Raw genomic sequence first — 17,146 nt, forward strand, 5'->3', positions numbered from 1 at the left:
TTGGTAAGCCAGTTGTCCCAAATCATTTGAATTTCCATCTTTCCCCAAATATTCAAAATGCCCTGTTTAGCATATATTAAGTCCCTATAAATAATGGGCCTATTTCTAGAGTCTGTTCTGTTTTATTATTCCTTCAGTCTATCCTTGTTTCAGTAATACAATGTTTTAATTAACGTAGCTGTATGTTTTGTTACCTAGTATGGACAAATCTCCCCTCATACGCATGTTTTTTCTTTTTCAAAAATTTGTGTTATATATATTAAGTTGGGGGTGTATTAGTTTCATAGGGCTGCTGTAACAAAGTACCACAAACTGGGTGGCTTAAAACAATGGAAATGTATTGTGTCACAGTTCTGGGGACTAGAAGTCTGAAATCAAGGTGTTGGCAAGGCCATGCTGCCTCTGTAACCTGTAGGGGAATCCTTCCTAGTTTCTGGCGGTTTGCAGGCAGTCTTTGGCATTACTTGGCTTACAGCAGTGTAATTTTATCATCACATGGTACTCTCCCTGTGTGTCTCTGTGTTTTTGCATGATCATCTTCTTATAAGGACACCAGTCATATTAGATTGGGGCCTACCCTACTACAGTGTGACTTCATCTTAACTTATATCTGCAGTGACCCCATTTCTAAATAAGGTCACATTCTGAGGTACTAGGGGTAAGGAGATATATATATGTATGTGTGTGTATATATATATATATGTACATGTGTGTATGTATATATGTACATGTGTGTACATATATGTGTGTGTGTGTGTGTGTATATATATATATATATATATATATATAATTTTCTGGAGTGGGGGACACATTTAACTCATAACAGGAGAGAACTGGCATCTTTAAATTATTGAGTGCTTTTCACCCCAAAACATGGATTTTTCAATTGATTCTCTTCAACTGTTGAGAGTCAGCAGTGTTGCTGCTTTGAAGTTACTGTGCCTGTTTCTTAAACTGCTTTTAAGATTGTTCTCTGCCTCTGATTTTAGAATTTGGCTATGATATCCTTGGGTGTGCTTTTCTTTAGATTTAGCTTCCTTATGGTTTGGGACTTCTTGAATCTATAACTCATCAGTTGGGAATATCTTCCATCCTATTCCTTCAATTATTGTGTTATTTCTGTTCTCTCCTCTTGTTTTGAGACTCCTGTTATACGCATGTTAAACCTCTTGAGTAAATCTCATAGGTCCCTTATGCTCCAATCCTTTTTTTTATTGGTGCCTGTGAGATCTTAGTTCCCCTACCAGGGATCAAACCTGGGCCCCATGAGTGACAGCTGGAGTCCTAATCACTAGACTGCTAGGGAATTCTCTCTAATCCTTTTTTTAAAAGAGATAAGCTTATATGAAAAGATATATGAAAAGAACTATGTAAACTGCATCATCAGGAAATAAAACATAAAATAAGACTAAATAATGGTCAAAAGAAAAACAGGTGAAACAGGAGATTAACTGAAATACAATGGGATAACTTTTTGTTTTCTTTGATAAACTTTTTATTTTACAATAGTTTTAGATTTACAAAAATGTTGCAAAGATGGTACAGAGTGTTCCCTATATTTCACAGCCAGTTTTCCCAATTAACATCTTACATTAGTTTGGTACATTGTCACAATTAATGAATGAAGGTTGATACATTATTATTAACTAAAGTCTGCACTTTATTCAAATTAACTCAGTTTTTAACCTAATGTCTTTTTTTTATTTCTAAGATCCTGTCCAAGATACCATGTTATATTTAGTCATCATTTCTTTTTAGACTCCTCTTGGCTATGATATTTTCTAATCCTTTTTAAAATTATCCTTAGTTTTTTTTTTTAAACCTCTGTTCTTCAATTTGCTTATTTTTATTGATCTTTCCCTTAGCCCAATCTGTTGTTTTACCCATCCAATTGAGTTTTTAATTTCAGGTATTCTGTTCTAAATGCTTATTTGATTCCTTTTGGTTGATTCCAAATTGCTGTTAAACTTTTTCATTATTTTTTCTACTTTGTCTATCCTTCTATTTTGTTTTCTCTTGATATTGGTCAGTGGTACTAACACTTTGTATGTTTACTAAGTGTTGTTGGTTTTTTTTAATAGATCCACCTTTGTTTCCTTTTCTTTTTTAAAAAATTAATTTTTGGCTGTGTTGGGTCTTCATTGCTGCGCACGGGCTTTTTCTAGTTGCGGTGAGTGGGGGGCTACTCTTCGTTGTGGTGTGCGGGCTTCTCACTGCGGTGGCTTCTCTTGTTGCGGAGCGTGGGCTCTAGACATGCGGGCTTCAGTAGTTGTGGAGTGCCAGCTCAGTAGTTGTGGCTCACGGGCTTAGTTGCTCCGCGGCATGTGGGATCTTCCTGGGCCAGAGCTTGAACCCGTGTCCCTTGCATTGGCAGGCGGATTCTTAACCACTGCGCCACAATGGAAGCCCTGTTTACTAAATTTTGATTATGTGCTTGTTGTCATGATAAAAGCACCATAGAGGTTCAAGCTGATATCATCTTTCACCAGGAAGAGTTCTCTTTTTTTCTCTTTAAAGTAGATAGGATCATCTCAGCCAAGCTGAGTTAGTGCTGGGTTGCAGTTTTGATACGATTTATTTTACCTCTTGGTTGCTTCTTTTCCTAGGATGTGGCCCTCCTGGGCACTCAATTGAAAATGTGGCAGCTCTTTGTGTCCTCAGTCCTGAAAAATTGTGGGAGATTTACTTCTGACATTCAGAGGTTTTCAGCCTAGCTCTCCAGAGCCCCACCCCATACAGCTTAAAAATTCAGATTCTTTGAGAAGAATCTGGTCATGTCAGGGCTTCCCTGGCTGTCCAGTAGTTAAGACTCTGTGCTTCCACTGAAGGGGTCGTGGGTTTGATCCCTGGTCGGGGAATTAAGATCTCGCATGCCACATGCCGTGGCAAAAAAAGAAGAAGAAGAAGAAGAATTTGGTCATGTGTTTGAGGTCCCTTCCATCCTGAACGTTACTTTAGCCAGTTGTAAATGCCAAAATCTATACTGGTTCCTTTGCCCTTCTTGAGTGGCCTTCTGTGAGGCATCAGTCTTGGATTCTCAGCCAGAATTGGTAAGAATTTAGGTCCTCTAGGTGAAAAGTGGCTGTCTATCCTCAGCGTCAGTTTATTACTCCTCTAGAGCTTTCTTTTGCTTGTTTTGTTTTCAAGCTCCTCCCAAGTCTCCATTAAACTTTTCTTTCCAAGTAGAGGACATATCTTTTAATATCAAATCTTGTATCTGTTTTATCTGTCCTATTACCTAAAGAGGGTAGCACAAGGGAAGTTATATTGCAGTGTGAAATATGACAGACAGTGATATCAGCGTTTTCTGGGTAAGTTGTTTAGCTGTTTGACATCTGAGGTATCTCACTGTGGCACTTATCTTGGTGAATTCCTTATCATCTATGGTCTGATCCTCATATTTGTAGTTTCAGAAACTTGAAGTTAGTGTAGAGATAGATTTAACCATGTAAGTTTACAAGTGACAGATGAGTTAAACGGAAAGTGGATTTATATTACACTGAGATCCAGAACTACCAAGGAATTCATATTTTTATGTTGTCTGGCAAGAAAGGAAAAAAAAGGAAACAAAATTCTAATCCTAATTTTGCTTGGCAAGTGTGCAGTTATACCAAAGGGAGTTAATGGTATGATGCAAATATGTAAAGCTCTTAGATAAAGGTATCATATTAGTTCTAGCCCCACAATAAACTCTACCTGCTTACTGAGATAAACAGATCTAGCTAGTATTTGGTGCTAGTCTCTTTTCTTCCAGGTTTTGTGTGAATAGGAGGAGCCTACCATTTTTTGTATCTCTAACACCTCTTTTTTCTATGTTCTGTTACCATCACTTTACTTTTTCTGTTGTTTGTTTTTGTTTGTTTTTGCGGTACGCGGGCCTCTCACTGCTGTGGGCTCTCCTGTTGCGGAGCACAGGCTCCGGACGTGCAGGCTCAGCGGCCATGGCTCACGGGCCCAGCCACTCCGCGGCATGTGGGATCTTCCCGGACCGGGGCACGAACCCATGTTCCCTGCATTGGCAGGCGGACTCTCAACCACTGTGCCACCAGGGAAGCCCCATCACTTTACTTTTGATTGATCTTTTATAGTTGATAGATACATAGATAATTTCTTATTTTCAGTGTTTTTGTAGGGAAACTTCAGAATTGCTTCTGTATACTCTCAACAGATACATAGTAGGCACCAAATAAGTACTTTTGGCCACTCTTGAATTTAGAACTTTAGAACCCTGAACTCTCTTTGAACAACTTCCTAGCCCTCTACTTTGTCATTTTGAGTTATTAGCTTTACTCTTTCTTTCATAAGTATAGTTGCATGAATGATCCCTTAGAAGGTATTTGTTTGCTGTTCTGGGAACCAGTGGCATTGAAGGGTGTGCCAGTGGACTTTACCTTGTGGTAATGAAAAGAATCAAACCACTGTCAGATACTATAAGTGATAACAACTGCAGGAGCCTTGTCTCATGGGTTAAGTATAGCTTTGTAATTACTAGAGACTGCCATGACTTTTTCCTCAAACGTCAAAATGTGTGGGATTATGGGATTTACAAGTGTTTATCTGAGCTGGGCTTTGAGTTTAGGGACCAGAGATCTTAAAATTTTATTTGTGCATGGAGACAAGATATTTCTTTTATTATTAAACAGATGATTGCTCTTTTCTTCAAAACATTGTACGTAGATAACGTTATTATGTTGCCTTAGCAGCATCAACATTCCTATATTTCATAGTTCCTGAAGATAATTTAGGACACAATTTTGAGAGCCATCATAAACACCCAAGCCCATATCCTTCACCAAGATTCCGAGCATCAGCTTTTCAAATCAGATATTATCTTCTAAGTAGGAAGAACCATATTAATAGATAACAGAGGAAAAAATGGAGAAATGTCACAAGATACTTAGCCAAGAAAGAATCAGATAACTAACAAGCAAGTCGCAAGAAATCCTTGTAAATAATAGTTCATCTGTCCATTGTGGTGGTGGTACCAATGATGTTGGTACTAGGTGGTAGATTTGGAAATGCTGGTTAGTGTACACTGTGCAGAGCCCCCTCTTATCTGTGTATAAAACAGAGTTCACCCAGTGGGAGCAACATTCAACTACATTTCTACATATCTTTATCCATCTTCTCACATATCTTTGTGATCTCAGAGGGAGGGATAACCCTCTTTCATTTATTTATTTATTTATTTATTTATTTTTTGCGGTACGCGGGCCTCTCACTGTTGTGGCCTCTCCCGTCGTGGAGCACAGGCTCCAGATGCGCAGGCTCAGCAGCCATGGCTCACGGGCCCAGCCGCACCACGGCATGTGGAATCTTCCTGGACCAGGGCACGAACCCGTTTCCCCTGCATCGGCAGGTGGACTCTCAACCACTGTGCCATCAGGGAAGCCCCCCTCTTTCATTTGTTAATGAATCTCTCTATTTGTACCCCAGACTCCATTATTTTCTACTTGTTTTAGGACCTTGATTTAATGATTGTTTCATAATTCAGTGTCTCCCTCTTCGAATTTTAGATATCAAAAGTTTTTCTGGGTTTCCCTGGTGGTGCAGTGGTTGAGAATCCGCCTGACAATGCAGGGGACACTGGTTCGATCCCTGGTCCAGGAAGATCCCACATGCCGTGGAGCAACTAGGCCCATGCACCACAACTACTGAGCCTGTGCTCTAGGGCCTGTGAGCCACAACTTCTGATCCTGCATGCCACAACTACTGAAGCCCGCGCCTAGAGCCCGTGCTTCACAACAAGAGAAGCCACCGCAAGGAGAAGCCCACGCACCACAAAGAAGAGTAGCCCCCGCTCACCGCAACTAGAGAAAGCCTGCATGCAGCAACAAAGACCCAACACAGCCAAAAATAAATAAATAAAATAAATAAATTTATTTTTAAAAAAGTTTTCCTTACTTTTGAAAGAACATCTTCTGTAACGATGCTCTTTTATTTACCTTTTAATTTTATTCTCTGCTTTCATTATCAAACTTTTCATACTCATACCTAACAGCCTCAATTCTATTCAACTTTAATCTTTGAAGTTAGACTCTTATCATCTATTTTTCTACTAAAATTATTTTGAAGAGACCCCTGAATCCTGAATTCTTTCTTGATAGATATCTGTTCTTAGTCCTTTCCATATTCAAACTTTCAGCTGCATTTGATATTTTGTTTGCTTGTGTGACATCGCTAGATTATTTTCTGTTTTAATCTCTTTCCAAGTGCTTTTTCATTAGTTTCACTTCCTCCCTAACACAAATGCATGTCTTTTAAGGTTTATATTTTACTTGTTTATTTTTTATCCCAAAGAACCATGCATTCTGATATCCTCAAAAATAGTCCTTCCATGTCATTAATTCCCTGATATATTTTTTCAGCTCACATATCTCATTTGAGTTCCCCATAGTTTCCATGGTTAGAGTATATTGCTACTTGAATGTCCCACTTCACTTTATTTTTATTTTTATTTTTTTTAAACATCTTTATTGGGGTATAATTGCTTTACAATGGTGTGTTAGTTTCTGCTTTATAACAAAGTGAATCAGCTATACATATACATATGTTCCCATATGTCTTCCCTCTTGCGTCTCCCTCCCTCCTACTCTCCCCATCCCACCCTTCCAGGCTGTCACAAAGCACCGAGCTAATATCCCTGTGCCTTGCGGCTGCTTCCCCCCAGCTATCTACCTTACTACGTTTGTTAGTGTGTATATGTCCATGACTCTCTCTCGCCCTGTCAAAACTCACCCCTCCCCCTCCCCATACCCTCAAGTCCGTTCTCCAGTAGGTCTGCGTCTTTATTCCTATCTTACCCCTAGGTTCTTCATGACATTTTTTTCCCTTAAATTCCATATATATGTGTTAGCATACGGTATTTGTCTTTTTCTTTCTGACTTACTTCACTCTGTATGACAGACTCTAGGTCTATCCATCTCATTACAAATAGCTCAATTTCATTTCTTTTTAAGGCTGAGTAATATTCCATTGTGTATATGTGCCACATCTTCTTTATCCATTCATCCGATGATGGGCGCTTAGGTTGTTTCCATGTCCTGGCTATTGTAAATAGAGCTGCAATGAACATTTTGGTACATGACTCTCTTTGAATTTTGGTTTTCTCAGGGTATATGCCAAGTAGTGGGATTGCTGGGTCATATGGTAATTCTATTTGTAGTTTTTTAAGGAACCTCCATACTGTTCTCCACAGTGGCTGAACCAATTCACATTCCCACCAGCAGTGCAAGAGTGTCCCCTTTTCTCCACACCCTCTCCAGCATTTATTGTTTCTTGATTTTTTGATGATGGCCATTCTGACTGGTGTGAGATGATATCTCATTGTAGTTTTGATTTGCATTTCTCTAATGATTAATGATGTTGAGCATTCTTTCATGTGTTTGTTGGCATTCTGTATATCTTCTTTGGAGAAATGTCTATTTAGGTCTTCTGCCCATTTTTGGATGGGGTTGTTTGTTTTTTTGTTATTGAGCTGCATGAGCTGCTTGTAAATTTTGGAGATTAATCCTTTGTCAGTTGCTTCATTTGCAAATGTTTTCTCCCATTCTGAGGGTTGTCTTTTGGTCTTGGTTATGGTCTCCTTTGCTGTGCAAAAGCTTTGAAGTTTCATTAGGTCCCATTTGTTTATTTTTGTTATTTCCATTACTCTAGGAGGTGGGTCAGAAAGGATCTTGCTGTGATTTATGTCATAGAGTGTTCTTCCTATGTTTTCTTCTAAGAGTTTGATAGTTTCTGGCCTTACATTTAGGTCTTTAATCCATTTTGAGCTTATTTTTGTGTATGGTGTTAGGGAGTGATCTAATCTCATACTTTTACATGTACCTGTCCAGTTTTCCCAGCACCATTTATTGAAGAGGCTGTCCTTTCTCCACTGTACATTCCTGCCTCCTTTATCAAAGATAAGGTGTCCATATGTGCGTGGGTTTATCTCTGGGCTTTCTATCCTGTTCCACTGATCTATCTTTCTGTTTTTGTGCCAGTACCATACTGTCTTGATTACTGTTGCTTTGTAATATAGTCTGAAGTCAGGGAACCTTATTCCTCCAGCTCCTTTTTTCGTTCTCAAGATTGCTTTGGCTATTCGGGGTCTTTTGTGTTTCCATACAAATTGCGAAATTTTTTGTTCTAGTTCTGTGAAAAATGCCAGTGGTAGTTTGATAGGGATTGCATTGAATCTGTAGATTGCTTTGGGTAGTAGAGTCATTTTCACAATGTTGATTCTTCCCATCCAAGAACATGGTATATCTCTCCATCTATTTGTATCATCTTTAATTTCTTTCATCAGTGTCTTATAATTTTCTGCATACAGGTCTTTCGTATCCTTAGGTAGGTTTATTCCTAGATATTTTATTCTTTTTGTTGCAATGGTAAATGGGAGTGTTTTCTTGATTTCACTTTCAGATTTTTCATCATTAGTATATAGGAATGCCAGAGATTTCTGTGCATTAATTTTGTATCCTGCTACTTTACCAAATTCATTGATTAGCTCTAGTAGTTTTCTGGTAGCATCTTTAGGATTCTCTATGTATAGTATCATGTCATCTGCAAACAGTGACAGCTTTACTTCTTCTTTTCCGATTTGGATTCCTTTTATTTCCTTTTCTTCTCTGATTGCTGTGGCTAAAACTTCCAAAACTATGTTGAATAAGACTGGTGAGAGTGGGCAACCTTGTCTTGTTCCTGATCTTAGTGGAAATGCTTTCAGTTTTTCACCATTGAGGATGATGTTTGCTGTGGGCTTGTCATATATGGCTTTTATTATGTTTAGGAAAGTTCCCTCTATGCCTACTTTCTGGAGGGTTTTTATCATAAATGGGTGTTGAATTTTGTCGAAAGCTTTCTCTGCATCTATTGAGATGATCATATGGTTTTTCTCCTTCAATTTGTTAATATAGTTTATCACATTGATAGATTTGCGTATATTGAAGAATCCTTGCATTCCTGGAATAAACCCCACTTGATCATGGTGTATGATCCTTTTAATGTGCTGTTGGATTCTGTTTGCTAGTATTTTGTTGAGGATTTTTGCATCTATGTTCATCAGTGATATTGGCCTGTAGTTTTCTTTCTTTGTGACATCCTTGTCTGGTTTTGGTATCAAGGTGATGGTGGCTTCGTAGAAGGAATTTGGGAGTGTTCCTCCCTCTGCTATATTTTGGAAGAGTTTGAGAAGGATAGGTGTTAGCTCTTCTGTAAATGCTTATAGAATTCACCTGTGAAGCCATCTGGTCCTGGGCTTTTGTTTGTTGGAAGGTTTTTAATCACAGTTTCAATTTCAGTGCTTGTGATTGGTCTGTTCATATTTTCTATTTCTTCCTGATTCAGTCTTGGCAGGTTGTGCATTTCTAAGAATTTGTCCATTTCTTCCAGATTGTCCATTTTATTGGCATAGAGTTGCTTGTAGTAATCTCTCATGATTTTTTTAATTTCTGCAGTGTCAGTTGTTACTTCTCCTTTTTCATTTCTAATTCTATTGATTTGAGTCTTCTCCCTTTTTTTCTTGATGAGTCTGGCTAGTGGTTTATCTATTTTGTTTATCTTCTCAAAGAACCAGCTTTTAGTTTTATTGATCTTTGCTATTGTTTCCTTCATTTCTTTTTCATTTATTTCTGATCTGATTTTTATGATTTCTTTCCTTCTGCTAGCTTTGGGGTTTTTTTGTTCTTCTTTCTCTAATTGCTTGAGGTGCAAGGTTAGGTTGTTTATTCGAGATGTTTCCTGCTTCTTAAGGTGGGCTTGTATTGCTATAAACTTCCCCCTTAGAACTGCTTTTGCTGCATCCCATAGGTTTTGGGTCGTTGTGTCTCCATTGTCATTTGTTTCTAGGTATTTTTTTATTTCCTCTTTGATTTCTTCAGTGATCACTTCATTATTAAGTAGTGTATTGTTTAGCCTCCATGTGTTTGTATTTTTTACAGATCTTTTCCTGTAATTGATATCTAGTCTCATGGCGTTGTGGTCGGAAAAGATACTTGATACAATTTCAGTTTTCTTAAATTTACCAAGGCTTGATTTGTGACCCAAGATATGATCTATCCTGGAGAATGTTCCATGAGCACTTGAGAAAAATGTGTATTCTGTTGTTTTTGGATGGAGTGTCCTATAAATATCAATTAAGTCCATCTTGTTTAATGTATCATTTAAAGCTTGTGTTTCCTTATTTATTTTCATTTTGGATGATCTGTCCATGGGTGAAAGTGGGGTGTTAAAGTCCCCTACTATGAATGTGTTACTGTTGATCTCCCCTTTTATGGTTGTTAGTATTTGCCTTATGTATTGAGGTGCTCCTATGTTGGGTGCATAAATATTTACAATTGTTATATCTTCTTCTTGGATCGATCCCTTGATCATTATGTAGTGTCCTTCTTTGTCCCTTTTAATAGTCCTTATTTTAAAGTCTATTTTGTCTGATATGAGAATTGCTACTCCAGCTTTCTTTTGGTTTCCATTTGCATGGAATATCTTTTTCCATCCCCTTACTTTCAGTCTGTATGTGTCTCTAGTTCTGAAGTGGGTCTCTTGTAGACAGCATATATAAGGGTCTTGTTTTTGTATCCATTCAGCCAATCTGTGTCTTTTGGTGGGAGCATTTAGTCCATTTACATTTAAGGTAATTATCGATATGTATGTTCCTATTTCCATTTTATATATTGTTTTGGGTTCGCTACTATAGATCATTTCCTTCGCTTGTGTTTCGTGTCTAGAGAAGTTCCTTTAGCATTTGTTGTAAAGCTGGTTTGGTGGTGCTGAACTCTCTCAGCTTTTGCTTGTCTGTAAAGGTTTTAATTTCTCCATCAAATCTGAATGAGATCCTTGCTGGGTAGAGTAGTCTTGGTTGCAGGCTATTCTCCTTCAGCACTTTCAGTATGTCCTGCCACTCCCTTCTGGCTTGTAGGGTTTCTGCTGAGAGATCAGCTGTTAACCTTATGGGGATTCCCTTGTGTGTTATTTGTTGTTTTTCCCTTGCTGCTTTTAATATGCTTTCTTTGTATTTAATTTTTGACAGTTTGATTAATATGTGTCTTGGCGTGTTTCTCCTTGTATTTATCCTGTATGGGACCCTCTGTGCTTCCTGGACTTGATTAACTATTTCCTTTCCCATATTAGGGAAGTTTTCAACTATAATCTCTTCAAATATTTTCTCAGTCCCTTTCTTTTTCTCTTCTTCTTCTGGAACCCCTATAATTCGAATGTTGGTGCGTTTCATGTTGTCCCAGAGGTCTCTGAGACTGTCCTCAGTTCTTTTCATTCTTTTTTCTTTATTCTGCTCTGCAGTAGTTATTTCCACTACTTTATCTTCCAGGTCACTTATCCGTTCTTCTGCCTCAGTTATTCTGCTATTGATCCTATCTAGAGTGATTTTAATTTCATTTATTGCATTGTTCATCGTTGCTTGTTTCAGTCTTTAGTTCTTGTAGGTCCTTGTTAACTGTTTCTTGCATTTTGTCCATTCTACTTCCAAGATTTCGGATCATCCTTACTATCATTATTCTGAATTCTTTTTCAGGTAGATTGCCTATTTCCTCTTCATTTGTTAGGTCTGGTGGGTTTTTATCTTGCTCCTTCATCTGCTGTGTGTTTTTCTGTCTTCTCATTTTGCTTATCTTACTGTGTTTGGGGTCTCCTTTTTGCAGGCTGCACTTTCGTAGTTCCCGTTGTTTTTGATGTCTGTCTCCAGTGGCTAAGGTTGTTTCAGTGGGTTGTGTAGGCTTCCTGGTGGAGGGGACTAGTGCCTGTGTTGTGCTGGATGAGGCTGGATCTTGTCTGTCTAGTGGGCAGGTTCACGTCTGGTGGTGTGTTTTGGGGTGTCTGTGGCCTTATTATGATTTTAGGCAGCCTCTCTGCTAATGGGTGGGGTTGTGTTCCTGTTTTGCTAGTTGTTTGGCATAGGTTGTCCAGCACTGTGGCTTGCTGGTCGTTGAGTGAAGCTGGGTGCTGGTGTTAAGATGGAGGTCTCTGGGATATTTCCACTGTTTAATATTATGTGGAGCTGGGAGGTCTCTTGTTGACCAGTGTCCTGAAGTTGGCTCTCCTACCTCAGAGGCAGAGCCCTGACTCCTGGCTGGAGCACCAAGAGCCTTTCATCCACACAGCTCAGAATAAAAGGGAGAAAAAGTAGGGAGAATTAGTAGAAGTATGAGTAAAGAAAGAAGGAAAGGAGGAAAGGAAGGAAGGAAGAAAGAAGGAAAGAAAGGAGGGAGGGAGGGAGGAAGGAAGGAAGGAGGGAAAGAAGGAAAAAGGACAGAAAGAAAGATGATACAGTAAAAATAAAATAAAGTATAATATAGTTATTGAATTAAAAAATATTTAGAAAAAAAAAAAAAAGGGACGGATAGAACCTTAGGACAAATGTTGGAAGCAAAGCTATACAGAGAAAATCTTACACAGAAGCATACACATACACCTTCACAAAAAGAGGTAAAGGGGGAAAAATCATAAATCCTGCTCCCTGAGACCACCTCCTCAATTTGGGGTGATTCGTTGTCTAAAGGAGGGAAGGAAGGAAGGAAAGAAAGAAAGAACGAAGGTAAAGTATAATAAAGTTATTACAATTAAACTTAATTATTAAGAAAAAGAATTTTTAAAAAAAAGTCATGGACGGATAGAGCCCTAGGACAAATGGTGGAAGCAAGAGTATACAGACAGGATCTCACACAGAAGCATACACGTACACATTCACAAAAAGAGGAAAAGGGAAAAAAATCATAGATCTCGCTCCTAAATTCCACCTCTTCAATTTGGGATCATTCCTTGTCTATTCAGGTATTCCACAGATGCAGGGTATATCAAGTTGATTGTGGAGCTTTAATCCGCTGCTTCTGTGGCTGCTGGGAGAGATTTCCCTTTCTCTTCTTTGTTCTCACAGCTCACAGGAGCTCAGCTTTGGATTTGGCCCTGCCTCTGCGTGTAGGTCGCTGGAGGGCGTCTGTTTTTTCGCTCAGACAGGACGGGGTTAAAGGAGCCGCTGATTCGGGGCCTCCGGCTCACTCAGGCCGGGGGTTGGGGGATGGGGGTAGGAGGGGCACTACGTGCGGGGCGGGCCTGCGGCTGCAGAGGCAGCGTGACGTTGCGGCAGAGGCCGGCGTGATGTTGCACCAGCCTGAGACCCGCCGTGCGTACTCCCGGGGAAGTTGTCCCTGGATCCCGGGAACCTGGCAGTGGCGGGCTGCACAGGCTCCGCGGAAGAGGGGTGTGGAGAGTGACCTGTGCTCGCACACAGGCCCCTTGGTGGCGGCAGCAGCAGCCTTAGCGTCTCCCGCCCGTCTCTGGGGTCCGCGGTTTTAGCCGCGGCTCGCGCCCGTCTCTGGGGTTTGCGCTTTCAGCCGCGGCTCGCGCCCGTCTCGGGGGCTCGCGCCCTCAGCCGCGGCTCGCGCCCGTCTCTGGGGTTCGCGCTTTTAGCCGCGGCTCGCGCCCGTCTCTGGAGTTCCTTTAAGCAGCGCTCTTAAACCCCTCTCCTCGCGCACCAGGAAACAAAGAGGGAAGAAAAAGTCTCTTGCCTCTTCGGCCGGTGCAGGCTTTTCCCCGAACTCCCTCCCGGCTAGTCGTGGTGCACTAACCCCTTCAGGCTATGTTCAAGCCGCCAACCCCAGTCCTCTCCCTGAGCTCCGTCCAAAACCAAAACCCGAGCCTCAGCTCGCAGCCCCGCCCGCCCCGGCGGGTGAGCAGACAAGCCCCTCGGGCTGGTGAGTGCCGGTCAGCACCGATCGTCTGTGCAGGAATCTCCCCGCTTTGCCCTCCGCACCCGTCGCTGTGCACTACTCCGCGGTCCCGAAACTCCCCCCTCTGCCTCCCGCAGTCTCCGCCCGCGGAGGGGCTTCCTAGTGTGTGGAAACTTTTCCTCCTTCACAGCTCCCTCCCACTGGTGCAGGTGCCGTCCTTATTCTTTTGTCTCTGTTTTTTCTTTTGCCCTACCCAGTTACGTGGGGAGTTTCTTGCCTTTTGGGAGGTCTGAGGTCTTCTGCCAGCCTTCAGTAGGAGTTCTGTAGGAGTTGTTCCACGTGTGGATGTATTTCTGGTGTATCCGTGGGGAGGAAGGCGATCTCCGCGTCTTACTCTTCCGCCATCTTCAAGGTCCCCCCCCCACTTCACTTTAAATCACTTTAAACTCAATATGGTAAAAAGTGAAATCACCAAATTTCTCTAAGTAGCCTCTTTTTCCTTCTTCAGTATTTCTATAATTTTTACCAGTATTATTGGTACTGTTAGTTCCTCTAAGTACCACTTAGGGGATGTACCACTATTACTTCCAGCTTTCTTGGCTAGAAACCAAGTATCTTTATGAATCTCATTTTGTAAAAATTCCTCATGATCAATGTTAGTATATTTCTGTTTCTTTCTTCCTTTTTATGTTTTAGATTTACTCCTATACTAAATTCTTTTGTATTATCCTAATCCAGGCCCATGTCATTTATATTATACTTTCTTGCTGAATTTGATAGCCTTATTCTATTATCCATTTTATTTATTTATTTTTGTTTTAATTTATTTTTGGCCATGTTGGGTCTTCGTTGTTGTGTGTGGTCTTTCTCTAGTTGCGGTGAGTGGGGGCTACTCTTTGTTGCAGTGCATGGGCTTCTCATTGCAGTGGCTTCTCTTGTTGCGGAGCATGGGCTTTAGGCGCATGGGCTTCAGTAGTTGTGGCACACAGGCTCAGAAGTTGTGACACATGGGCTTAGTTGGTCTGCGGCATGTGGGATCTTCCCGGACCAGAGATTGAACCCATGTCCCCTGCATTAGCAGATGGATTCTTAACCACTGCGCCACCAGGGAAGTCCCCTATTATCCATTTTAGATGAAATTAACAAGCACTTCATCTAAAACATCCCACATTTATCGTGTTGCTACTATAACAGAAAACTTCAATTTTTCTCTCTGCTACTACATGACATTTCTCTGTTGGTCAGAATTTGTTATTATATGATTCCATTTCATTTTTCCTTTCTTATTTTTTCCTCTGCTTTCCAAAGACATATATTTGAACTAGTATCATTGACTCTTTGTCATGTCATGTACTTTTTATATCTTTATTTTTAATTATACTATGAATTTTGTCTCAGTGCTATCATTCCTTTTACCACACTTATCTATATTAATCCTTTCCTTCTTTAAACTTCCATATTAATCAGAACTGATACTGTATAATCTTTTGTTTTATCAGCAGTGGTTTATTTTTATTATATATTTTTCTGTAACTGATGAGTGAGCTTTGTTTTCCCCTTTATATTCCAGAGGGAAGAAATATTGTCTTCTGCTTAATCCTGAATATTATATCCAAAGTCAGAGCATTAATTCCAAAGCAGAAAGCTTCTGAAAAACAAATAGTGTCATGGCATGATGTTAGAACATTTTTCAAATGATGGTTCTACACATTAGAAGAATTGGAATTCAATAACCAATTTGAGAAACACAAATAAAATTAAATTATAAGGGAAAAATAATTCAAGAGGAAGATCATGAATATAACAGTTTGAGGGAAATATTAAATCTCAGCTCAAATCTTTTAAACAACTGAGAGTTTCTAGAAGATAAAGACCTCATAATTATGACACAAGTGGAGCTTAAAACATAATTCTGCTTCAATAGATTTTTTTAAAATGCAGCTTATAAATGAAAAATAATTTTAAATATAAGAAAGGATGCATTTGTACCTCAAACCTTATTCTGGAAACAATTTAAATGTAAACCCATAATTCAGTACTAATGGAATCTGAGAAAATTTGTATGAGAGAGAAACGTAAATGTAAACTATGTGATAAATCCTTCAGCGGAAACACTAGTCTTATTCAACATCAAAGAATACATACTGGAGAGAAACCTTATGAATGTAATGAATGTGGAAGAGCTTTTAGTCAGAGCACTAACCTTATTCAACATCAAAGAGTCCATACTGGGGAGAAACCTTATGAGTGTAATGAATGTGAAAAAGCCTTTAGTCATAGGTCATCCCTTAGAAATCATGAGAGAATACATACTGGAGAAAAACCCTATCCTTGTAATGAATGTGGGAAGGCTTTCAGCCATATTTCAGCCCTTACTCAGCATCACAGAATTCACACTGGAAAGAAACCATATGCATGTGTTGAATGTGGGAAAACCTTCAGCCGAAGCACACATCTTATAGAACATCAAGGCATTCATTCTGGGGAGAAATCCTACCAGTGTAAGGAATGTAGGAAAGTTTTTTGCCACAGGTCATCACTAATCCGACATCAGAGAACTCACACAGGAGAAAAACCCTACAAATGTAATGAATGTGGAAAAGCCTTCAGCCATACCCCCGCCTTCATTCAACATCAGAGAATTCATACTGGAGAGAAACCCTATGAGTGTAATGAATGTGGAAAGGCCTTTAATCGGAGTGCACATCTTACTGAACACCAGAGAACTCACACTGGAGAGAAACCTTATGTTTGTAAGGAATGTGGAAAAACTTTCAGCCCAAGTGCACACCTTACTGAACATCTAAAAATACATTCTGGTGTGAAACCCTATCAATGTAATGAATGTCAAAAACTATTTTACTATAGAACATCACTAATTCGACATCAGAGAACTCATACAGAAGAGAAACCCTACCAGTGTAATGAATGTGGAAAAACCTTCGGCTTAAGCTCAGCCCCTACTAAACATAAGCGAACACATACAGTGGAGAAACCTTATCAGAGTAATGAATGTGGGAAAGCCTGCAGCCATAGGTCATCCCTTAACCCTGAGCACTCACAGTAGTAAAAAACTCTTAAGATTGTTATGCAAGAAAAACTTGAGGTAAAATACTCATTTACTCAATATTATAGTGTTTGTACTGAGAAGAAACACTGTTCTCGTAATTCATCTGAAAAATGTGTTATCATTGATATCAAAATTTATAATGGAAACAGTCATCTCTAAAACTGAAATTTGTCTTTTAAAGACATTTAGAAAATTAATTTTAGAGATAATTTATTACCAATGTATATATTTGCTTATAATTAAAGCCTTTTCAGATACACAGAAGTTTTAGATAGATGATAAAAATTGTTTATATATAATCTTTTTAGTAGTTCTTATCTTATTTTTAAATATTAAAGTAACACCTTTATAGAGGGTTTGAATTTTAAATTTTGACAAGTTTAATTAAGCCATAGATAAGAATGCTTTCCCC

At 39.5% G+C, this 17,146-nt stretch overlaps 1 protein-coding gene across 1 annotated transcript in view; it reads left to right on the forward strand.

Moving 5' to 3' along the window:
• The window catches only part of LOC116754963 (zinc finger protein 883-like), a 51,884-nt gene extending 35,153 nt beyond the window's left edge, over nucleotides 1-16,731 (forward strand). The window contains exons 7-8 of the mRNA XM_032633854.1: nucleotides 15,794-15,944; nucleotides 16,197-16,731. Of these exons, the coding sequence (XP_032489745.1) occupies nucleotides 15,794-15,944; nucleotides 16,197-16,731 (686 nt within the window). The remainder of the gene's footprint in view (nucleotides 1-15,793; nucleotides 15,945-16,196) is intronic.
• The last annotated feature ends 415 nt before the right edge of the window (nucleotides 16,732-17,146 follow it).

The sequence above is a fragment of the Phocoena sinus genome, chromosome 6, assembly GCF_008692025.1.
Source record: "Phocoena sinus isolate mPhoSin1 chromosome 6, mPhoSin1.pri, whole genome shotgun sequence".
Classification (NCBI taxonomy): domain Eukaryota; kingdom Metazoa; phylum Chordata; class Mammalia; order Artiodactyla; family Phocoenidae; genus Phocoena; species Phocoena sinus.